General features: G+C 47.6%; 1 protein-coding gene across 1 annotated transcript in view; it reads left to right on the top strand.

Moving 5' to 3' along the window:
* Positions 1-25210, top strand: part of C2CD3 (C2 domain containing 3 centriole elongation regulator) — a gene marked incomplete at both ends in the record, with an annotated part of 121978 nt that overhangs the window by 95348 nt on the left and 1420 nt on the right. Inside the window, 3 exons of the mRNA XM_080696269.1 lie at positions 74-294; positions 5270-6215; positions 10760-10868. Coding sequence (XP_080552395.1) covers positions 74-294; positions 5270-6215; positions 10760-10868 — 1276 coding nt within the window. The remainder of the gene's footprint in view (positions 1-73; positions 295-5269; positions 6216-10759; positions 10869-25210) is intronic.

Raw genomic sequence — 25210 nt, 5'->3', positions numbered from 1 at the left:
GAGAAAAGGTGTTTATAACCGCCATGAATGACCCTTGTCATTTTCTCCCTTTTAATGTTTTTCCCCCTTCTAGGAAGAATATGAATGAGCTAGATCAGATCCAGCAGTACTTTAGCCAGAAGCTCACCAAGCCCTTCCTGCCCCCCAGTGCTGACACTCACACCGCCGCCTTGCCGCGCCAGGAGGGCCATAGGGAGCATAGTGGACCAGGAGTCAGCAGCCAAGACCCCGAGAGCAAGTGCATCCTGGAGAAATCCAGTAACCTGGTGTCACAAGTCAGCTCCTTGATCTCAGGTACGGCTCAGGCCTTTCTTTTTGAGAAGTTAGGTCACTCTATAGAGGCCATTTTAAAAAGTATTTGAATGTCTGTCCTCAGACAACCCCCAGAAAAAAGAAAGAAAAATGGTTTTCACTTTTTTTTTTCTCTCTCTCTCTTTAAAACCATCTTTAAAGAGCATGGGCAACAGAAAGAGCATTGGACAGAGACGAAAGACACAGTTCTTTGATGGGTTTTTGGCACAGACTTCCTGTCTGACTCTGAGCATCTCCTTTCCCTTCTTGAGCTTCCACTTCCCCAAGAAGAAGGGAGGATACATTGTTCCTAGCACTTCTTAAACTTGTGCCATTCTCTTTGCAGAAAAAAAAAATCAATTCCAGACATGTTTAAAATTGTAAATCTCAGAGCCCTAAAGTCTACCTTTTTTACAAGGCACCCTAGGTGACTCTGGATGTTGAGGTCCATAGTCTAGCCTTTGAAAAACCCCTTAGAGGTATGGTCTCATTTCAACTGCATATTGGAATTATTAAGGGAACTTTTAAAAAAAACATAGGGGAGCAGAATCTCTGAAGCTGGAACCCAGGCATCAGTATTGTTTATAATTCCCTCAGTAACTCTGGGGTGCAGCCAAGACTGGGACTGCTCTAGCGCAAGCATTTCCCAAACTTGCCTGGGCAAAGGGCCTCACTAAGTAGCTGAGGCTGGCTTCAAACCCAGATCCTCCTGTCTCAGCCTCCCAGATGCTGGAATTACAAGTGTGCACCACCATGCCCAGCTTTTTTATTTATTTTTATGTGGTACTAGGAATTGGACCCAAAGGCATTCTACCTCTCAGCTATACTACCATCCCTATTTTTCCTTTTTATTTTAAAACAGGGTCCCACTAAGTTGCAGAGGGCCTAGCTAGTTGCTGAGGCTGGCTGCAATACTTCCTATCTCATCCTCCAAAGTACTGGTATTACAGGTGCTTGGCTACTTGGTGTTATGTTTGTTCAATCAAAAGGCATAGTTCAGCCAGACACATGGCATATGCCTGTAGTCCCAGTACTTGGGAGGACTGCAAGTTTGAGGCCAACCTAAATAACTTTGTGAAACCCTGTTTCAAAATTTTAAAGGGGGTAGCGATTGGAGTATAGCTCAAAGATAGAACTCCCCTGAATTCAATACCCAGTACCACAAAAAGAGAAGAAAGCCAGGCATGGTGGTACATGCTTATAATCCCAGTACTTGGGAGGCTGAGACAGGAGGATCACAGGTTCGTGGCCAGCCTCAGCTACTTAGTGAGGCCCTCCACAACTTAGTGAGATTCTGTTTCAAAATACAAAATATAATAGGGCTGGGGTATAGCTCAGAGGTAGAATTTCCCTGACTTTAATCCCCAGTACTTTTTTTTTTTTTCTTTTTTTTTTTTTTTGGTGGTACTGGGGTTCCTGGAAGCCCTTCTACCTCCGGGCTATACTCCCAGACCTATTTTTACATTTTTTTAAATTGGAAACAGGGTCTCCTAAGCCAGCGCGCGCGGCTAGCTTCGAACCTGCGCGATCCTCCTGTCTCTGCCTCCCAAGCGCGGGGATTACAAGCGTGCGCCACCACGCCCGGCTCCCCAGTACTTTAAAAAAAAAAAAAAAAGAACAAAAAGGTATAGATTCCACAGAGTGATGAATAAATTTAATTTTCCTTTAAAGGTGGTTGGGGAGATGGGAAGATGTCATGATTGATATTAGGTACAAACTTTCTTCCTCTCTACTTCTGCTAGGATACCTAATCTATCAGTATCTAGGATTCCAGATTTATTCTCTGTGCTTGACTTGCATTTGCTTGGATACATTCATACAGTTACTTATTGATCATCAACTATGCCAGGCACAATTCTGGTTCTAGAAGGATATAGTAGACAAGACATTGTCCACCGCCTCCATCAAGCTTATATTTGGTAGTCATCAAAGAAACTTCTGCCAAGAAAGCAGAAGGGAGGCTCAAGCTAGGCGTAGTGGCACACACTTGTAATTCAAGTACTTGGGAAGCTGAGACAGGATTGTGCATTAGAGGACAGCCTCAGCAAGTAGTGAGACTCTCACCAACCTAGTGAGACTCTGTTTCAAAATAAAAATATTTTGGGCTGGGGTATAGCTCGGAGGTAGAATGCTCTTGGGTTCAGTCCCCAGTACCAAAAAACAAAACAAAACAAAAACCAACGGGAGGCTCATTTATGATAGAGATGGAAATAGGAAACTCACTTTATAGGGGTGTGTGTGTGTGTGTGTGTGTGTGTGTGGTAGTGGTACTGGGAATGGAACCCTTCTACCTTTGGGCTACACTCCCAGACCTATTTTATATTTTTATTTGGAAACAGGGTCTCTTAAGCCAGCAAGGCTGGCTTCGAACCTGCGCGATCCTCCTGTCTCCTCCCAAGCGCGGGATTATAAGCGTGCGCCACCACGCCCGGCCTATAGGTATATAATAAAAGAAGAGAGCTGAAGGATTGAAGCTAGAGGACCTTGAAACCAAACTTGGGAGTTTAATATTTATACAGAAATCAAATGAGAGTGGGGATGTAGCTCTCTTGTATTAGGATATGCCTAATATGTACAAGGGCCTGGGTTCAATATTCAACACTTCTTTCTTAGAATGAGAGAGAAAGGGAGAAAATTTCTTTTTTTTTTTTTTTTGGTGGTACTGGGGTTCCTGGAAGCCCTTCTTCCTCCGGGCTACACTCCCAGACCTATTTTATATTTTTGAAACAGGGTCTCTTACGCCAGCGCGGCTGGCTTCGAACCTGCGCGATCCTCCTGTCTCCGCCTCCCAAGCGCGGGGATTACAAGCGTGCGCCACCACGCCCGGCTAAAGGGAGAAAATTTCTAAGCAAGGGGATGTCAGAATGAGAATTGATTTTTATGAGGACATGATGAATTTGTAAACAGAGATGATTAGGGAAGCCAATTTTTAAAAAAATATAAAATAAAAACCTTCCCCTGCCTCTGACATGCTTCAGTACACTTTTTTAGAGAAGCTGTAAAACAAGTGGATAACAGGGAAACTCGAGAGTGAGTTACTATGTGGGTTTTTACACATCAACATGCCAGGCCCTGTGGCGGGCCCTGGAGATAACATGGATGAGACACATGCGCCCTGCCCTGAGATGCTCCCAGTCTGATGGGGGAACAGAGAAACCATTGGACCATAGCACGTTCTTTAGCGCCTCCTTATTGAGCACAGCTTCATAGTGATCCTTTCCAGCTTGGCATCTGGGAAGGCTTCCTAGAGGAAACACAGTAAAATGGGGCCTTGAAGGATGGGCTGGTTTTTAAAAAGCAATAAAACTTCTCAAAGACAGAAATAGTAGTTCAGACCAGAGGACCAGGATCAACCAACTCTGCTTCCTGGTGCCTGTCCCTGTTTATAAGAAGGTATGTTCCATTTTCATACATCTACTCACTACCCTTTGAGGCCTGAACATCATCAGTATATGAAACAGCCAGTACCTCTTATAAGCTAAGCCCTCTACTAGGTGAAAGCGAGATGACCCTCCCCCTCAAAAGTCCAGTTTGCCCACAGTTCCTAACTTTTTCTCTCAATCACGCAGACATATGTCATTTACTAGTTCTATTTATTATCATGTTCTTATTATTTTAGAGAAAGGACCTTGCTATGTTGCCAGGCTGGCCCCAAACTCCTGGACTCAAGTAACCCACCTGCCTCAGCTTCTTGAGTAGAGCTCAAGTTTAGAGCTGGCACTATAGACACATACCACTGTACCCAGCCTATTTATTAATTTATTCACCTCCATTTCTTTTTTCCTGATATTTATTTCATAAATGTAATTATTTTTCTAAAACATAATAAAATAGAAAACATGTTCTTTTGATTGATTTATACAAAGAAAATGCCAATATAGTAATAAAAATACTGAAAAAATATTAAAAGCACCAGAACATTAGAGAAATTACACTGGCAACAATTCTAGGAATATATTTTTTGTCATTGTACAATAAAGTGATATTAAATCCAGTCAAAATTAATGGCAAGATATAAAAACAGTTATGGTAGTATTAAATTTGAGTATTCATGCCGGGCGTAGTGGCACACGCTTGTAATCCCCGTGCTTAGAAGGCGGAGACAGGAGGGTCACGCAGGTTCGAAGCCAGCCTCACTGGCTTAAGAGACCCTGTTTCCAAATAAAAATATAAAATAGGTCTGGGAGGGCAGCCCGGAGGTAGAAGGGTTTCCAGGAACCCCAGTACCACCAAATAAAAAAAAAATGAGTATTCACCTCCATTTCATCCAAAATATAATTTGAGATGACTAGTACCTTCTCTTTATTAAGTGCCAATATATACACCACAGAGTGTATGCCAGTTTATCTCAGTATTTTAATTGTAATCTGTGAGTGGGTGGTATTAATCACACTTCAAAGATGAGTAAACAGGCTCAGAGAGGACCGTTTGTTCATGATCACAAAGTTAAGTGACAGTAGAGCTTTGAAACCAAGGCTAACCAGCTCCAAAGCCAGTACGTCCTGCTGCCTCTACTTTCTTTTATCTCATGGGTGGTAGTTCCCTCCTTGCTTTTATTTTCCAAGTAAAATAGTTTAATAGCTTTCATCAAAAAGGTAAATAAGTGGATTCTCATTATCTTGGTTTTTAATTTAGGTAATTGCTGAAGTAAATGGAAGCATGAACATGCCTGCCAGGACTCCCAGTTCCTGAACATTTCTGAGCATGAGCAGATAGTCCTGAGAGCATTTCCACGGATGTATTCACAAGTATAAATAGATTAGAGTTTGGTCCTCTGATATTAGAATAAAGTACTAGAAATTATATTGCCTTGAATATAGATTCACTGACTCCTGGGTGGATTAAGTACTTTAAGGTTTGTTCAGAGTCTAATTGCAAAGCTGCTTCTTGAAGCTAGAGGCCAGTAGAGGCCAGTGTGGGAAGCTTGAGTGGTCTGTGGCCCTGCCATGTAGTAAGAGTGATATCTGTTGCTGTTCAGATCTGCAGACTATCACCAGGAATTCCCAAGCAGCTTTGACTGCTCACCGAGCCAGGAGTAGAAGCAGAGAAGCCACCACCCTCCCAGATGCTCAGCACACAGAGTCTGTACAAGAACAAAGCGCAACTCCAGACAAGCCATTGGCAAGAGCTGCAGGTGAAGGCCCCAGTTCCCCGCCTGCCCCTGCTCTCGAAGAGACTTCCCCTGGAGGAGGGATGCTCCAGGAGTCCCTGGGGCATACAGTGCCCATTACAAGGATGCAGAGCAGTGAGGACACTGAGGCAGGCCTGGCCTACAGTGATGAGGACTACGAAGAAGACATCATTGAGCCCAGGACCCTAAATGAGATCACCACTGTGACAGACAAAACTAGCCCTTGGTCCAGTTTCATGTCAGACACAAGTGAGGCCATCAGCCCTCAGCCTGATGAGGTGCAGAGGGAAAGCGCTTCCTGTCCTTCTCCAGGGCCTTTCTCCAAAGAGGAGCTCAAGGTCAGAAGTAGCCTTCTGTCCAGCCCAGAAAGAGCTCTCAGCCCCCACCTGCCTAGGCTGGGTTCTCCTAGCCAAAGTCTTGTTACTCATGAGGGTAGAGCCTCCAAGGCTGGGGTTGAAGAGCCTGCCTCAACCTACCCTCAGCTTATCCCAAACCTCACGCGCTCAGAAACCCAAAAGAGCAATACTGTGGTTGGATGGAGCTCATCAGGGTCAAATCAGGACAGGGAGCCCAGGCCAGAGGCCCAGGCTGAGAATGGAGCTGCCTGCAGTGAACTCAGAGCTGCCTCCAGTGAGCTCAGTGACTCTTCTGATAGCTTTGAGAAGTTCCCTCTACACATAACCTCCCGGAGCAAAGGGGAGAACCATAAGGAGCCTGCTCTGCACATCCCTGACATCAGGCAGAAGCAGGCCACAGCTGGATCAGAGGTGTCCACAAAGAAGAGCCTCCTGCCGTATCCTTTGGTGTTTCCTACAAGTGGCCCTTAAGCCTTTCCCGGGCATTTGGTGCTGAGATTAGGTTAGACACGTGTGAGTGTGAGCTCTGACACCCTTGTGGAGTGCGCCCTCATGGAGGGAGCGTGGGAAGACCCTCTCTTCAGAAGACTCACCTGCATGACACATGCTACAAACTATCATGACACTAGCCCTTTGGAGCATAACTCACAACTTTAAACTGCATTTAGGTGTTGGTAGTACATTCATAAGCTTGCCTACCAGGTTTATCCAATTCATCTCTAGGGTATTTCACCACCTGAAGGTAATGCTCTGGATCTCAGTTGAAATAGAATTGGGGGACGGGTTGTGGGTGTAGTATAGCTCATTGGCAGAGCACTTGCCTAGCATGCATCAGGCCCTGGCTTCCATCTCCAGCACCACAGAGAAATAAGTAATAAAATGGAAGGGAGAGAGGGAGAGACAGAGAAGAGCACTGCCATTGCCTGAGAATTTACTGTGCGGCAGGCACTTCATAGAGATTTTTCATACAGTCATAATCTTTTAAGTAGGTATCATCCATTTTGCATGTAAGGAAACAGAGGCTCAGAGTTATAGTGATTTTTCTAAGAGTTAATTTTTTTAAAAAGTGATGAAGCTAAGGGGAACCGGGGGCCGCTAAGATGGACTTGCCTCCAGAGTGGTACAGTTATTGGAAAGAAGGAGCACCTGCCATCCCCTTCCTCCTTGAAACAGACACTCAAGTTATAGGGAAAGGAAACCTGTTAGACCAGCTCACCAGGGATCCCAACAGACAGTGGGTATTGCAGGTGGCTTTACTGACTATATCTTCCTCTACTAGAAGTCCGGGGGCCTGATTTCTCTATTGGATTGTTGTTGTTGTTGTTGTTGTTATTTGGTTTTTGTTACTGGGGTCTGAACCCAGGGACATTCTATCTCCATCCCATACCCCATCCCTTTCTATTTTTTATTTTATTTATTTATTTATTTGTTTATATTTATTTAATTTTTTTTGTGGTACTGGGGTTCCTGGAAGCCCTTCTACCTCCAGGCTACACTCCCAGACCTATTTTTATATTTTTGAAACAGGGTCTCTTATGCCAGCGCGGCTGGCTTTAAACCTGCGCGATCCTCCGGTCTCTGCCTCCCAAGCGTGGGGATTACAAGTGTGTGCCACCACGCCTGGCTCTATTTTTTATTTTGAAACCAGTTCACCTTAAATTGCTGAAGATCTTGAACCTGAGATCTTCCTATGTTAGCCTTTCAAGTACTGGGATACAAGCTTCTGCCACTACACCTAGCTCAGGTGCCTGATTTCAAGCCTTGTGGACACAGCACCTGATTACTTGTATCTTCAGGGTGAGCCTTTCTGAGCATATCTGAGCTCTTCTCATATAAAGGGAGACAGTGATCCCTTACCCACCAGGCTTTCAGCTCCCAGGTCAGTGACCATGTATTGTTCTTATTCCCATCACCTGGCATTGCAGAGTAGGAATCAGTAAATACAGATTAAACTGAAACTGTCAGTCTCTAAGATTATTGAGGAACTCAAACTGGTAGAGACATTTGTACATATCACACAGATGTCGATTCCTGATAAGGATCAGAGAAAAACCTAAGGGTGGGAGAATGGGCTTGGGGAAAGTGTTAACATGTGAGGTGGCTGGGGCCGAGGACTCAGAGCAGACCACCTCCAGGGAAGTTCTTTCCCAGCCTCTGGTCCTGGATCCCAGGTTGCTGCCCTCATAACTAAGCTGGGCTCAGAATATGGCCAGTGGAGGAGCTGCCACGTGTCCCCGGGCCCTCAGACTTCCTAACCATTCATCCTTTAAGAAAATGAATATTGCCAGGCCTTGTGCTGTGTAGCGAGGACAGATTTGAATCAGACCTTACCACAAGTTCCCATTATCTGGTAGGAGGCAGTCAGGTGAACAGGCAATGGGCGCTTATTGTTCCAAGAGTTGTAGTGAAGCCAGGAGCAAGAGGAGGGACTGCCTTATCTCTGTTTGGAGGGGTCCTAGTAAGAGACATGAAACTATTGAAGATAAGCAGGCATCATGGAGGCAGAGCCAAGGGAGAGTTCCAGCCAGGGCCAGCTGCTTGTGCAGAGGCTAGCCAGGTGAAAGGCCCTGGCCTGGGGGCAGCAGTTCACTGTGGCAGGCCCCAAGGCAAGTGGGATGGTAAAAGGTGAGGCAGCCCTGGATCTTGGAGGGCCTTTTAGTCCTGGGTGAGGCACTGGGACTCCATCCTGGAAGAAAATATAAACATTGTTTCCTTGTCTATAAAATGGAGGTCATACTAGTACTTAGAGGGGTTGCAGAATTTTAATTATATAAACTACCTAGCACCGTGCCTGGTACAGAAATACTGTGGGGTGAATGTTAACTGTTAAGCAAGAGTGTGATTTGGTCAGGTTTACATAGTAGAAAAGTCACCCTGTCTTTACAGAGGGCAGATTAGGTGAGGTAGACCAGAAGCAGTTAGACCAGTCAGGACACTCGGAATAAGTAGAGAAAGTCTGGCCTAAAACATAGACTGAAGGAGGAGGAGAAAGAGAAAGATCTAAGAGGGTCACACAGGGGCAGAGGGTGAAAAGGATAAAACATAACGTGTGACTTGGAGATTTCTGTCACACTAGGGATAGCACCAAGAGACAGGTTTGGGGAAGATGTAGATTTCCGTTTTAGACGTGTGTCTAAGGGACCTTGAGGAGGAGATGCAGGCCTGGATTTCAGGGATGGGGTTAGGTGTAAAGGCGGGCCCCTCAGGAAGTCATTGAGGTCAGCAGGACTAGCATGGAAAGAGAGAAGCAAGCACCAACAGAGCCCCACGGCCATGTGTGCAGAGGGCCACACAGGAGCTGGGCTGGGTGTCTCCGGGGAGCACAGGGGTTTCAGGTCACATTCAGCACTCTGAAGAGGAGGACCCTGCAATGGCGGGGACAGACCAGACCCCAGTGGGCAAGGGCGCTAGTACCTTCCCCGTGTGCTGGAGACAATAGCTGGTACTTGCCGAGTGCTGACTATTTCCGGCATCATTCTAAGCACTTTACCTATAAATAGTCCTCAAAACCCTATGGGTACTATTGTTACACCCGTTTTAAAGATGAAGAAACTGAGGTGCAAAAATATGAACTTTACTGAAGTTCATTCTAGTAAGTGACAGAGTTAAGTGATAACCAGTAGGAAACCCAAGATTGGGGGCCAGGGACAGGATTAAACTTTTCCTAAACAGAAAGCTTATACACCATCATTAACTAGGGAGAGAGAACTTCAGAGTTGGAGACTCACCCTGTTGGTGCAGGACCCAAAGCAGGCAGAGGTGATAGGTGAAGAGCGCCTCTGTATTCAGACCCAGCCCTGACACCTTCCAACAACGCTGCTCCTTCCCCACACCATTTGCTGGTGGCTGCCAGAGCCCCTGTCAGTCCGAGGAACACCAACAAATAGACCCCGCCTCACCCAAGCTCCTGGGGGGGCTTGGGTCAAAGAGTTCTTCCCCTTCAAGATCTCCCCTCCACCCCCATCTCTCTACAGAAAAATCGAGAACTGGAGCTAAAGCAGGTCTTGGATGCATTTCGTTCGTTCCGTAGATGCTCAGTGAGCACTTACTCTGCCACACACTGTGCTAGGGAGACAGGAATATGACTGTGAAAAACAAATCATCTCTGCCCTCTCAGAGTTCAAGGTATAACGTGGAAAATCTGGTAAGCAAATTTGAATCAGAAGTATACTTATTAAGCAGAAACAAAAAATTGGAACATCACAATAGTCCTGTCCACCCCATCAAAGTTAATGCAAATTGAATCAGTGCTTTGATTCAGCAAATATTTGTAGAACACCTTGTTCTCAACCCAGCACCTTGAGAGGGTACGGAGAGGTACAGGGTGGGGTACTTGCCTCCGGGGGCTCACATCCAGATTGGTTGGACCATCTGTGGCCAGCCCCTTATGCAGAGCCCTTGTTTCTGAATGGGAACTGAGAACAGGGAAGCAGACAGGCCCTCCTTCAACACCAGGTACCTCCATCCTGCCTAAGGTGCTGTCCCTACAGCCACCTCCCGCCTCCTCACCTGACCTCTAACAATTCTGCTTTTGACCAACGTCCCTCAGCAGGGATCATTGGACACTTGCTACATAGCAGTCCTAGGGAGATACTAAGGTAACTGAAGGAAATCACACTCTGCCATTGAGAGACGTAAGGAATACTTGTGAGGGGAATAAGTTGAGAGTCATCTCAGATGAAGTAAAAGTCTTCCTGTGTTGCAGAATACCTTAGGCTATGAGGAAGGACGATTGGAAATGGGCTGAGATGAGGAGAGGGCCTTCTGGAGAAGGTGGGATTTAACTAGCCCATTGGGAAGGTGTGGACCGTGACTTGTTAGGAGTGGGCAGTCTGCCAGGGAGGGGGAACCACTTGAGCCACAGATTTGTGGGCAGAAATAAGTTGGGGGAAACATGAATGGTGTTTTTGAGGTCAGTGGAGATGCTGGACTGGCAAGGGAGCAGACATCTGGGTATTTCTCTCCTTAACTACCATGACAGCTCAGAGCCTATTGTTCCCAACTTCTTTTTGCCCTCCAAACAGTTGGAGGCCTCCCTGCGGATGCTCTCACTCTCGGCAGCTTTGCCACCCCCAGCCACAGCAGACCAGGTAAGAGAACAGCTGCTGACCTTCTCCTATAGCATCACCATCTCTCCCCTCAAAGTGTACACCATGTGCAGAGCTGCCTGGGGCCATCTTCCTCAGAAAGTGGCAACACGGTCACTGCCCAGCACTGGGCAAGGAGCTCGGGAAACGTGAGGAAGAGCAGGTAAATAAGAGCAGGACATTGTCAGCTGAGACTGACACACTGATGCAAAAAACAACACAGAAACAGAAAAGCAAGGGTCAGCTAAGAAATGCATGCTGAGTGCTGAGGATACTCCAGCCAAGCAGAGGTGGGTGCATGCAGAGGACACTGCCAACAAAAGATGGAGCGTCCTCGGGGACCCGGGGCAGATGAATGAGGTCTGGGTAAAGAGTAATGTCAAGAGCCGGGCACAGTGACACATGCCTGTAACCCCAGCACTCAGAAGGCTGAGACCAGGACCGCAAGTTCAAGGCCAGCGCACAGAAACTTAGTGAGACCTTATTTCAAAATTTAACAAAAGGAGCCGGGCGTGGTGGCGCACGCTTGTAATCCCCGCGCTTGGGAGGCTGAGACAGGAGGATCGCACAGGTTCGAAGCCAGCCTCAGCTACTTAGTGAGGCTCTCAGCAACTTAGTGAGACCCTGTTTCCAAATAAAATAGAAAAAAGGTCTGGGAGTATAGCTCGGAGGTAGAAAGCCTCTGGGTTCCACCCCCAGTACCACCAAAAAAAAATTTAACAAAAGGGCTGAGGGTGTCGCTCAGTGGTAGAATCACTTGAGTTCAATACCTAGTACCCACATACAAAAAAAGTAATATCAGTAGTATACCCATTTGCTGTTTATAAAACAACCTCATAACTATTGATCATTTAGCTGAGTTAGAGAGTTAGAATTCTAGTACCATTCCCAGCATGTGACCTTTGCTGGAAGTGGTGAGAAAATAACTACTACATTTCTAATCATTTAGCGTGTATTTCTTTTCTTTTCTTTTTTTTTTTTTTTTTTTTTTTTTTTTTTTGGTGGTGCTAGGGATGGAACCCAGAGGCATATAATCTCCGAGCTATACCTCCTGCCCTATTTTTTATTATTTATTTTGAAACAGGGTTTCACTACATTGCAGAGAGCCTCACTGAGTAGCCACGGTTGGCCACGAACCTGCCATCCTCCTGTCTCAGCCTTGATGTGTATTTCTTGAGGCCCTACCCTGTATCTGGCATTGCACTAGATAGTGAGCCTATAATAATAGATAAGACAGATTCTGTCTTTGTGGAGCACAAATAGTAAATACAAAATAAAATATTCACAAAATGTGATGAGTATGAATTCCTGTGATAAGAACAGAGTGTCTCTGAGGAGGCCACATAGAGCTGAAAGATGACCACCATGATGGTGCTTTCCATGTATCAGGCACTGTGCTGGGCACTTTATATTAGGTCATTTAATCCAGCAACTCGATGAGGAACATACTATCATGGTCCCTCTTTTAAGATGAGGAGAGCCAGGCATGGTGGCGCACACCTGTAATCCCAGTACTTGGGAGGCTGAGACAGGAAGATCGCAAGTTCAAGGATAAACTCAGCAATTTAGCAAAGCTCTCAGCAACCTAGTGAGACCTTGTTTCAAAAAAATAAAATAGGACTGGTTCAATCCCCAGTACAAAAAAGAAAAAACTGAGTACTGGAACAAACTCAGAACCCGAGCCGTCTGGTTTCACAGTCTGTGTTCCTGACTGCGTGCTGTACTGATAAGGAACCAGGCAGTTCAGAAGAGCATCCCAGGCAGGGAGAATGGTGAATGCAAAGGCCCCGAAGCTGAAAAGAGCTTGACAAAATCAAAGCTCCGGCATTGGGACAGATCGACTGTCGTGAGGTCAAAGGGCCAGGTCACTTAGGGAGCGTAAACCATGGAAAGGAGTTCCAACTGTATTCTCAGTGCAAGGACATCCATTGAAGAGTGTGAAGCAGGCAGAATACCTGATTGAAACAGAAGGAAGAATGAGTTGTCCTTCGATTTTGTCAGCGTGAAGGCCATTGGTGGTCTTCAGAGAGTAACTGCAGTAACAGTGCAGAAAGGAGTAGCACTGTGTACCAGGCACTGTTCTAGGCCCCGGAGCAAACTAAGCACAAAGCTCCTGCCTCATGCAGCTTGAAAAGAAACAAGAATCCAGACCGCCTACAGGGAGAGAGGCGGTCATCACCGATGGGAAGAACTGGAAGGCATGTGCCAGGCTCCCACGGCCTTGCCGACGCCCAGCTCTTGGGCATTGAACGGAAAGAGCCAACGGAGCTGTGGAGCAGGTTGCTGACGAGAAAAAATAAAGCACTGTGGGTTTCGCAATAAGTGCTCAGTAAAGCTGAAAAATAAAACAATTTCAGAGATTAACATAAGCTAATATTAAAACCATACTGGCTAGTTTATATTTAATTGTAATAGTAACTCCTATTCCGCTGACGTTGCAGTAGGCTTTATTCTCAGTTTTTATCAAGTTTGTAAATCTTATCCAGAGGGAAAGAATGCCAGTCTCTGCCCAGGAAGCTCTGCGCTTCTGTGGCCTTTACTCCTAGTCTCTTTATGATGCAGCTCACCTCCTTCCTCTCTGCGTCTTCCTTTGTATTTCCCAGACATGGACAGAACATCTGTGCTGGGGGGCCACCCCCACACAGAGTACTGGTTTGGCAGGAGACATCCATGGAGTGAAATAATGGATCTGCTAGTGAGTGCCTGAGGGACCTGGGGCACGTGGCCTGACTTCTCTGAGTCTCTTTTGGTTTTTTGTTGTTGTTTGTTTCTTGTTGTTGTTTGTGTGGTACTGGGGTGGAACCCAGGGGCTTTTCTACCTCAGGGCTACCCTCCCAGACCTATATATATATATACACTTTATTTTGAAACAGTGCCTCAGTAAGTTGCTGAGAGCCTCACTAAGGAGCTGAGGCTGGCGATCCTCCTGTCTCAGCCTCCCAAGCGCTGGGATTACAAGCACGTGCCACTATACCTAGCTTCTGAGTGTCTTTTGTGTTTGTGCCATCATCACAGCTTGCCCAGAACAGTCTCAGTTTCAGCACTAAAAGGCCCATCACCCAGGAGGCTGATCACCCCACATGTGTTTGTTGCAGCATATTTTCTTAGAATCTTACAGTCTTGGCGGGCTGCCAAGCCACTGCTGAATAGCCTAGGAGTCAAATCGAATGTGTACTTAAGACCCTAGTGTGAAACTCCTCAGAACCAAAAGTTGCTTTGCCAAGCCTTAACAATTATAGCAATAAAGCTGGGAGGTTACAAAGCAAGGCATCTCCTGCGTATCTGCCCAATACAAATAATTACCACAAGACATTCTGCTGGAACTGCAACCTTGCGCCAGGTCCACGCAGCCTTACACAGAAAATACTTATGTCAGGATGTCTGTCCAGCAGCTGTTTATTCTACTTTGGACTCGTGGCACTCTTGTTATCGGTCCTCGGACACCTTTGTTATTAATCCTTGTGGCCAAGGATATTTGTTTCAAAATAATGTATGTCAGCCTCCTCATTTTGTGTTTAAAAGTTCTTTCTACTCCATCCGCTGTGAATACGCCCATTGGTTTCTATGGCACATGTGCTCTGCATTGCAGTCTTTTCTGCTTATTCCCAGATATAATTCTTTAGAGTCACTGTGTGTGTGTGTGTGTGTGTGTGTGTGTGTGTGTGTGTGTGTGTGTTACTGGTGGGGATTGAACCCAGGGCACTCTACTTCCGAGCTACACCCTCCCCAGCCCTATTTGATTTTTATTTTTGAGACAGTCTCACTAGGTTGGTGAAAGTTTCACTACTTGCTGAGGTTATCCTCAAACCTGTGATCCTCCTGTCCCAGCCTCCCAAGCACTGGGTTACAGGTGTACACCGCCATCCCCAGCTTTTAGAATTGCTTTCTATTATTCAGTTCGACACTAGCAAGCAGACAGACACCAAAAAGTAAGAGAAAAAGTTGTGTTTTGGGGGTACTAGGTATTGAACTCAGGGGTTCTCTGAATTATACACCTAGCCCTTTTTACTTTGAAATAAAGTCCTACTAAGTTGTCAAGGATGAACTCAAACCTGCAGCCCTCCTGTCTGAGCCTCTCAAGTACTGGAATTACAGGCGCGCACTACCACACCTGGCTAGGTCTTTCATCCTTTTGTTTATCTCAAATATTTTGTCTTAGCAATAGAAAGATAACAAACATAGATACCTAGTAGATATCTCAAATTTAACATGTAAAACGGAATTTCGGATTTTATTCCCATTGGTTCTTCCCTCAGTTTTATGTGCCTCAGTTAATGTCTACTCTATCTTTCTAGTTTAGTTTTTCAGGCCAGAACTCTTCTATTGCTTCCTGATGCCTGTGTTTTCACTTAATGAGGAAATTCTGACAGCTCTACCTTTAAAATATAACCAAATCTAATTACTTATCATCCCCACCGTTACCACACCGGCCTAAACCGTTGTCATCGTTTATTGCCCAGATTATTACGAGAGCCTCATATCTTGCTTCTCTGCTTCTGCCCTGCCCCTGACAACTCATTCCTCATACAGCATTTTTGTTTTGTTTTGTTTCTTGCAGTACTGAGAATTGAACCCAGGGACATTCTACCTCCAAGCTATACCCCCAGCCTTATATATATATATTTTTGAAACAGGATCTCACTAAGTTGTTGAGGGCCTCACTAAGTAGGCTGGACACAAACCTGCAGTGCTCTTGTTTCAGCTTCCCAAGTATTGGGATTACAAGTGTGCACCACTACGCCTGGCCTCATACAGCATTTTGTTAACCTTGTAAACCTCTTAAAAGAGGTTTAATAAGTTAAGTCATGTGACTTCTCTGCTCAGAACCCTCCAGTAATTTCCATCAGTGAGTAGGAGAGCCAGAGCTGAGCCTGAGCCTAGGCAGACCAAAGAGTAGAAAGGTTAGTTTGGGTTTTTTTGTTTGTTTGTTTGTTTGTTTGTGGTTTTTGGTGGTGGTACTAGGGGTGGAACCCAGAGGCTTTCTACTTCCGAGCTGTACTCCCAGACCTATTTTATAATTTATTTAGAAACAGGGTCTCACTAAGTTGCTGAGAGCCTCACTAAGTAGCTGAGGCTGGCTTCGAACCTGTACAATCCTCCTGTCTCAGCCTCCCAACCGCGGGGATTACAAGTATGCATCACCATGCCTAGCTTTGTTTGTTTTGAAACCGGTAGTTTGGGTTTTAAACTTGGACCGTAACTCTTTTGGCAAATGTGCAAAGCCATACTCCTGACTAGGTTGGGAGAAGACAGAGAAGGGAGCTATGGCCCCTTCCTTTGGGGCCAGCTAAGTACCACCAGCTCTTACCAAACATAAGTCATGTTGAAGAGCTAAAGCAGATGCTATGGACTCTGCCTTTGATGAGCTCCCAGATGTTTGAGAGGCACTGGCCTCCAAACCATTCATGAACTTTCTCAAATGACATTTGCCTATATTAGCACTTAGGTAAAACAAAGCAGAGGAAGACAGTGCTAAACCTGGGTGGCTTGTATAGAACTCGGCAAAGATGAGTGAAAGGTTTTACAGGCTATGGATTTGGAGAGAAGAATCCTCAGAGACTCAGCTGAATGGCAGCTGAGCAGTACCAACAATATGTGCCAGAAAGGAGATGGGGAGAGAGGGGCCCGGACTGACACCAGTAGGATAGGCTAGGGATCCAGAACTAAAGGCAAGCAGCAACCTGCCCTCAGAGCCTTGGCCTTCCTTCTTCGCCTACTCGGTGGTTCTTTTCCCATGGATGAGCCCTGTCTTGTTCTGGGCCTTGTGTCAAGCCCTGGCTCTGCCCACTTCATGAACAAGCCCTGGGCTAACCACGCGCCTGAGACCAGATGCTGTTGTTCATGAGGAGTGATGTCGGAGGCAGGAAGTCAGAGACAAGGCCAGGCTGAGTGTGCCCGGTTGCCCACTCCCTCCCACCCTGCGTCCTCCCCTCCACTCGGCCAGACCACAGCGCTGCCGGCATCTCCAGGGACTGAGGTGCTCCAGGCCAGTGGGTGAGCCCACAGTCAGTAAAATTGGGATTTTTTGCCCTGGTCCTGATCCTGGGTTTCTGAGGTCCTGCGCAACGTGTTCCTCTGGTCTGAGGATGCAACAGGCCTGACGGGGAGGCTATACATCCCTCTTCTCTTCTACCAGGCAGTTTTTATAACAGGAGCATGACTCCTGATTCCATACTGCGCAACTTGAAATCTTAGCCTTGCCAGTTACTAGCTGTGTAACCTGGGGCAAGTGATCTGACTCCTCTGGGCTTCCTTTATCTGAAAAGGGAACATAATAAGCCACGGGTGGTAGCACATGCTTGTAATCCCAGTACTTGGGAGGCTAAGGCAGGAGGATTGGAAGTTCATGGTCAGCCCTAGCAACTTGATAAGGCCCTCCACAACTTAGTGATACCCTTTTTCAAAGTTAAAAAAAAATAATAAGCCAGGCGTGGTGGTCAGGCCTGTAATCCCAGTACATGTGAGACTGAGACAGGAGGATTGCAGGTTTGAGGACAGCCTGAGCAAGTAGTAAGACTCTCATCAACCTACCAAGACCCTGTTTCCAAATCAGGAATAAACTCAGGCGGGATTGTATGCCTCTTTCGTGTACCACCAAAAAATAAAATAGAGCTAGGGTGTAGCTTAGAGGTAGAATGCTCCTGGGTTGAATCCCCAGTATTGCAAAAGTGAGGGGCATAATAGAATCTGCCTCCTGGGATTTTTTTTTTTTTTTTCGGTACTGAGGATGGAATCCAGGGGCATTCTACTAAGTAGCTGAGGGTATCCGCGAACCACAATCCTCCTATCTCAGCCTCCCAAATGCTGGGATTACAAGAGTGTGCCACCCTGCCCGGCTGGGATTGGTTATTAACTGATTAAGGTATACAACATATTTAGAACAGTTCTTGGTTTAAAATATATATAGTAAGTACCATATGAGGATTAGCTACATTATTTTATTATCATTATTACTCAGACATCTTTTCTCTGTGCTGTTACATTTTGGTGTGTGTGGAGAGGGAGGGAGGTACTGGTAGTGGAGAGACATGATCCAAAACTTAGAGGCGGACGTGGCACTGGGCCCTTCAGGGCAGCCCCAGAAATATGGAGAGCAGTTCCATGATTGTATTCGCTTCCAACCCTGAGTTAGAGACCAGGGTAACACAACACCTCCCGAGAGCCAGAGCCCCAGTGTCAGCAGTCTCTCCCATCCATCTATCAGTCTTCAGGTTTGGGGACTGCTGCTTTCTCCCCAGAGCCGAAAGAATTCTTGTTTCCCTTGGTTTCCCTTCCTAAACCCAGAGACACCTGTTCTGTGTTGGCAGAACCCAGGCCTCCCAAAGTCACCACATAGGTCAGCAGGGAGCAGGATCCGAGGGAACTCCCTGAGCCTCGGGTCCTCTCTTCTCAGCCCTGGGTCCAGGCCTGATGGCCGAGCTGCCCCTGTTGAGGCAGAAGGCCCTGACCTATTGCCTCATTCGTTGGAGCCACCAAGTCCCTAGCCCTCTGCAGAGCCCAAGAAGAGACCTAAAGGTCAAAGCGGTTCTGATAAAGGCCATAAACGCTTTTGGAAAGAGATGAGCACCTGGCCAACTATGTACAGAAGTCAGGGGAAACTGCCAGAACTGGCCGGTACCCACCCTGGCCCAGACTAAAACTGGCAGCACTGCCCAGGAAGGGGCCTGCTGGCAGGTGCTAGGCTCAAGTTGCCTGAGCCACTAGTCTGGGAGGAGCTAGGAGCTCTTCTAGGAGCCTGACTTTAACTCTTCTCTCTCCGGAATCTGGCTCCTTCATTGTGTAGACTGAGGCCTAGGTGTGTGGGGGAGCCTAGGCCCTGTGGAGTGGGCCTATGAGCGGAGGCTTCTCAGAGGAAGGGTAGGAAGGCATCAGGTGGGGCACACAGGAAGCACATAGGTCGTGAGAGCCCCGTGACCAGGGCTGTAACATAGGACTGTGTGGGCCAGGTAAGGGTCTACCTCTCAGGACTGGGCCTGTGCTCCGTGTCTTGTTCCTGATTCCCCCATGCTCTTAGCTGTGGCTGCTAAGTTTGCTGCTGTCTTTGGTGCCAAGGAAGTCCTCATCATCAGCTTAGGAGAGGACTCTGGGAGCCACCCCAGGGGAAGGCAGCCAGCCAAGGGGGTAAAAGTTGAACCAAGCAGGCAGCTATATTGAGCCCCTACTCGGTCTCTAAAGCAGCAGTCCGTTGGCAAGCCTGCCTAGCCAGCCAGAATGAGGCAGCTGTTTGTTTTCAATTTTCAACTCTGGAAAGTTTTGTTTCCAGCTCCCCAGTCAGCGTTCGTGTCGTTTAAGGGAGGTGCTCTGGGAAAGAACAAAACTTCAACCCTAACCTCAGGCTAAAGGTTCAATGGGCAGGAGAAGGGGGAAGGCTACGGAATGGGGAGAGCTTGGCCTGGCCTGGCGCTAAGCATGCCCGGGAGGTGCTGTACCTGCTCTACATGCCCGAGGTGAGAACAACAAGGCTTTGTTTTGCTCTGGCATCTACAGCTGGCATCAGCTCTAGCTCCAGCGTGGCTACTGTATTTTGCAAGATATGTCTGGCCTGAGCCTTGGTCATGTCTATATTTTATTTGCATTCACAACAGATCTGGGTAAGAAGACCAAACGGCCAGGCATGGTGGTGCAAGCTTGTAATCCCAGTACTTGGGAGGCTGAGACAAGATCATGCAGGTCCGAAGCCAGCCTCAGCTACTTAGTGAGGCTCACAGAAACTTAGTGAGACCCTGTTTCAGAATAAAATATAAAATAGATCTGGGGGTGTAGCCTGGAGGTAGATGGCCCCTGGGTTCCATTCTCAGTACCACAAAAAAAGGGCTGAGGGTGTAGACTGATCCCCCTGGGTTCAATTCCCATTACACACACACACACACACACACACACACACACACACACACACACGCAAGACTAGACAGAAATTCTTGGCTCCACTTTGGTATGGAAGTCACTGAGACACAGAAACAGAGTTTCTTGGTCACTTGCTTGGTTAAGCAAGTGGGGTGGATGAGCTGGGTCACAGACCAGTGTTCCTTCCACTCCATCTCACCACCTCCCCTCTGGGAAACGACCAGCGGTGCCTTGAAGCAGGACCAAGTGGGAGCATGTGTCCTGTTCACAGGGCTCCTCCTGAGACTGCAGTGCAGGGACCTGGAACGCATGGCTGGGATGAGAGCACATTTCAGACCAAAGAGGAAGGCTAGATCCTCCTGATAGAGCTTTGGAGGAAAAGGCTACCTGGTAGGGTCCGGGCCACAAAGGGAGCTATGGGCCAGGTTAGCCTGTGGTTTGCAGGTCCCCTCCTCCTGCTTTATCTGTTTATCCTTCTCCCCATTTTCAAAGGAGGAACCAAGACCCAGAAAGAAAGTTACTTTCCCAAAACCACTTGGCAAAGAAGTGGTAGATGCAGGACTAAAACTACCCAGCCAGGCTTAGCCTCTCTTTTTTTTTTTTTTTTTTTTTAATTTTGTGGTACTGGAGACTGAACCCAGAGGCATTCTATATACCCATGGCCCCTCTTTTATTCTTTATTTTGAAATGGCATCTCACTAAGTTGCAGAAGGCCTCACTAAGCTGATGCTGGCCACAAACTGTGATTCTCTTGTCTCAGCTTTCCAAGTACTGGGATTACAAGTGTGCACCACCATGCCCAGCTAGGGTTAACCTCTTGATTTGGTGAGCCCCACATTTCCTTTTACCACCACACCTTACTCCTTCCACTTGCTTTATTTTTCCCCCCAGAAGAGCTCCATTTTTGGCATTGAAGCCTCCTTTAAGACACTTCTAAGCCAGGCATGGTGGCACACACCCAGTATTTAGGAGGCTTAGACAGGAAGATTGCAGGTTCCAGACTAGCCTCAGCAATGTAGCGAGCCTCTCAATCTAGTTAGACCTTGTTTCAAAATTAAAAAGTCAGGAGGTATAGCTCAGGGGTAGAATTAAACCCCTGAGTTTAATTGGCAGTACCCCAAAATAATAATAATAAGATGACACATCTTTTGGACTCAGGCATAGTGGCTCATGCCTGTAATTCCAGTACTTAGGAGGCTCAGACAGGAAGATCACTGGTTTGAGACCAGCCTCAGCAACTTAGCAAGACTCTGTTTCAAAATAAAAAATTTAAAAAAATATAGACCTGGGGTCAGGTAGAAGGTCTCTGGGTTCGATTGCCATTACCAAAAAAAAAAAAAAAATCTATTGCCAGAGAAGCCCATCCTGTTCATGGTCTGAGTATCCAGGTGCCCAGAAAAGAGCAGATAAGTAGAACCTGCTCTTTAAACCTGCTCAAGTACACCTTCATATATAGAAGGGGAAGGTTTAATTGAAGAGCTGAGAGCTCTGGCCTGCTGCCATGCTTGCCACCCAGACCACAGTAATGCCAGCTCTGTCCTCCAGCTTGCAACAGTACGTGCACATGCGTGCATGTGTGGACACACACTCACAGCCTGCCTCTACAGATCAGCCAAGAGGAACAGGTCAGGCTCCTCCCAAACACTGCGGACTGCCCTGAGCAGGCTCAGCCCCGCTCCAGGTTTGTCTTCTGCCACCCTCCCCATCTCCACAGCTTTGCCAGCAGTGGACTTCCTTCCCCACACCTTTGCTCAAGCTGAGCCCCCGCTGGAAAGCCCTCCCCATCCTCTTATGTTCAAATCCCACTTGCATGGTTTTTCAAGTCACTCTCTAAAGTAGCCTTCCAGGGACACCCACTGTCTGGGCCCCAGGGCCCTGTGGCCTTTTGCCTCCCCAGAAGGGCTAATGGCTCCTGCAGAGCACACACTTTGCCAACCCCTGTCTTTACCCACACACACATCCAGCGATGGTGCAGGAGTATTTGAGAGGAGCAGTTAGTACATTCTGGGGGTGTCCCTGCTCTGTGCAGTTCCCTCTCTGCCCAGCCCCTCCAGGACTGTGTAATTTCAAGTAGCAACCCTGATGAGAAAAGAACCTTTACGCCGGGCATGGTGGCGCACGCTTGTAATCCCTGCACTTGGGAGGCTGAGACAGGATTGCACAGGTTCGAAGCCAGCCTCAGCTACTTAGTGAGGCTCTCAGCAACTTAGTGAGACCCCGTTTCCAAATAAAATATAAAATAGGTCTGGGAGTGTAGCTCGGAGGTAGAAAGCCCCTTAGGTTCCACCCCCAGGGCCACAAGAAAAAAAAAAAAAAACCTTTAATGCTGTCATGATGTTTTTTGATCCCTTTTAAGGTCAATAAAAGCCAAATGCTGCTGAGTGTGTGTTCTATCCCTTCCACACCCCTGCCCTGCCCTGTCCTGTACATAAAGCCAAGCCCTGTCCCTGTCCTGGTCCCTGGGCCTGGGCCATGCAGATAAGGCCCTCTAGCTCACCAGTCTGGGTGTGGGTGCTGGAAGGTTGGCTGAGCCAGCCACACTGGATTCACTCTAGGGCAGATAAGGGCCTGGAGGGAGCTGCAAGCTGTGCTCACTTGTACCCTCCCGCTATGGACAGCCTCACCCCAACCAGCTCCATTGAAACCCTGCCTATCTGCAGCCCCAGCTCTGTGTAAAGGCCTCCCTGGACCTGGACCTTCCCTGCTCTATCAGTGCTCCCAAGCTCCAAGCCTCATTCTCACTATTGGGTAGGTTGGTGTCTGTCTCCCCTGTAGGTTAAGCCGCACTGTGAGGACAGGAATAATGTCTACCTGTTGACCAAAAGATTGATCAAGTTGAGTAGGTTTAGGCTCCTAAAAGGCTTGATGACTCACCAGCAGAGGTCTCTTAAGAACTGAGGTAGTTGACCCTTCTAGCCATGGGAAGCAAGGTCCATCTAAGTCCCTCCACAATAGAGAATGCTTCTCTTCTGGCAGATGGGGAAACAAGGCCTGGCTTTAGGATTTGAGGTAGAGGACCAGGCTTGCTTGCTGGCTGTTTGTTTGTTTGTTGTGTGTGTGTGTGTGTGTGTGTGTGTGTGTGTGTGTGTGTGTGTGAGAGAGAGAGACAGAGACAGATACTAGGGATTGTACCCAGGGGCATTCTACCTCTAAGCTACACCACCAGCCCTTTTTTGTTTTTGTTTTGTTTTGAAACAGGTTCTTGCTAGGTTGCTAAGGGTCTCACTAAGTCGATGAGGCTGGTTTCAGTGTTCCTATCTCAGTCTCCCAAGTACTGGGATTACAGGTGTGGGCCACCATGCCTGTTTATGGCTAAGGTTTTAATACCACTTTCTCGTCTGACTTATAAACAAACACCTCTTGGCTCCCTTTTATTGTAGTAGAGAAAGGAATGAAAAGTAAGTTACACTCAGTGACTCAGAAGATCCATTTGTACTACAGCCAGAAGCCTGGAATGAGACTCATGTCACCTCTGGGCCCCAAATGGCTCGGGAAATAGCCAGCCTGGGTCTTGAGAGTAGAGGGAGGGCCTACAGAGGCCCAGAGCGCTGCAGAGCCTGAGAGGATTTGGTTTAACCAAAGGCCTGGCTCACGGTAAACCACCAGCCACTGGTTCTAGGAGGAGTGAAAGAGGCGTTTGGTGCAGGAGGCAGTCTCTCCCGGGCCAGTTTAAGCCTCTGGTCCTCTCTTTCACTGCTCTAGCAGCTGCCACACTCCCATCTTGGGCCATGCCGTGCGAGAGCGCCCAGCCTCGGGGGAGGCTGCAGCAGAGGCTGGCCCTCTGACCTCCCTGGCCCAGGCATTATGCAGTGCTGCTGCCTTCTGTATTTTGAAAGGAAGGTTAAAAACCAGCAAAAGGTGGATTTCCTTCTTCCCTTTTACCTTGACCTGCCTCGAAGACAGAACAGCATCTTCTAAGGCTCTGCTGTGCCACCAGCGCTGGCGCCGCTTGCTCTTGGTCCTGAGGAAAGCCTGGCTGTGGGTTGGCAGCGCTGAGGGCTGCTCAGCCTATATGCACTCCCTTAGCACTTAGAATCCTAGACTGGCAGCGACCTCAAGGTTGCCAGCCCACTCCTCTTTTCTCAGTCTCACCACCATCCTGATTCTGTGGGTAGATTTCTGTCTCCCAGAGCCTAAGTCTGACCTCTGAAGGTAGCAGCTGAATGGACTGAGTTCTGTTCATTCTGTCTCCCTTTTCTTCCTTTCTTTGTATGTATGTGTGGTACTGGGGATTAAACCTGGGGGGCATTCTACCTCCAGGATATACCCCCCCAGCCCTATTTTATTTATTTTGTGGCACCAGGGATTGAACCCAGGGGCATCTACCTCCAAGCTACACCCCAAGCCCTATTTTTATTTTTTTTTTATTTTTGTAGTACTAGGGATTGAACTAGGGCATTCTACCTTCAAGCTACACCCCCAGCTCTTTTTATTTGTTATTTTGAAACAGGGTCTCACTAAGTAGCTGAGGCTGGCTGTGAACCTGCAATCCTCCTGTCTCAGCCTCCCAAGTACATGCAAGCACATGCCCCACCACACCCAGCTCTTATTTTTATTTTGAAACAGGATCTCACTAGGTTGATGAGTCTCAGTACTTGCTGAGGCTGTCCTCGAACCTGCGATCCTTCTCTCTCAGCCTCCCAAGTGCCAGGATTACGAGCATGTGCCACCATGCCCGGCTACTCTGTCTCCCTTTTACAGAAGGCTAAAGAGATGCAGGAAAGGAGGGTTACTAAATGCTGCTGATCTCAGAAGCACTGCTAGTGAGGGCTCAGTTCCCTGCTAGCAGCGTGCAGGGCAGGGGAGGTGGTTGCCACCTGTAGGGTGTCACCACGCTGATGACTCAGTGCCCAGGGAGCAGTGCTGTGTGCTCTCTGTGCCCCAGGAGCTGGGGAAGACCTCGGCTCGAGGGATGGGGACAGGAGAGGTCTTTGCATAGGGTGCGCAGGGCAGGCTACATGCTGTGAAGTCAGCCAGATCGTCATGGTGGCTGCTGCACCTTTCTGCTCTGCCTTTTCCCAGACCAGCAACCCCTTTTCCTCAAGATTTTGCCCATCGGCCAGTCGCCTGGGGGATTTTGCTGTATAGCCTTGAGTCCCTTCAGCGCAGGAACCTGACACAGAGTAGGACAAAAAAAAAAAAATGGTGAATGAGCAAATGAGAGAATCAGGCATTCAGAGGACCACGAAGCTGCAACCCAGAGGAATTGCCGCAGAGGCAGCACAAGGGGCGTCCTGTGCCTCAGTAGCTTTGACACCACTGTGACCAAATACCTGACGAGAACACCTTAGAGAAGCGCAGGTCGATTTAGACTCACTGGTTTGAAGAATCAGTACACGGACGACCTGCTCCAAGACAGAAACCATGGCGGCAGGGTGTGCTGTGGAGAAAAGGCAATCTCAGCTCATGGAAGCCAGAATCAGAGAGGGAGAGAAACGCCAAGACCAGGGACAGATCCAGTCCCCAAGGCCACATCCGCGCAATCCACCTCCCCCAGCCAT

The sequence above is a fragment of the Muscardinus avellanarius genome (genome assembly GCF_963383645.1).
Source record: "Muscardinus avellanarius genome assembly, chromosome: 1".
Classification (NCBI taxonomy): Eukaryota; Metazoa; Chordata; class Mammalia; order Rodentia; family Gliridae; genus Muscardinus; species Muscardinus avellanarius.
The sequence above is the reverse complement of the archived record's forward strand: the minus strand, read 5'-3'. Positions and strand labels throughout refer to the sequence as shown.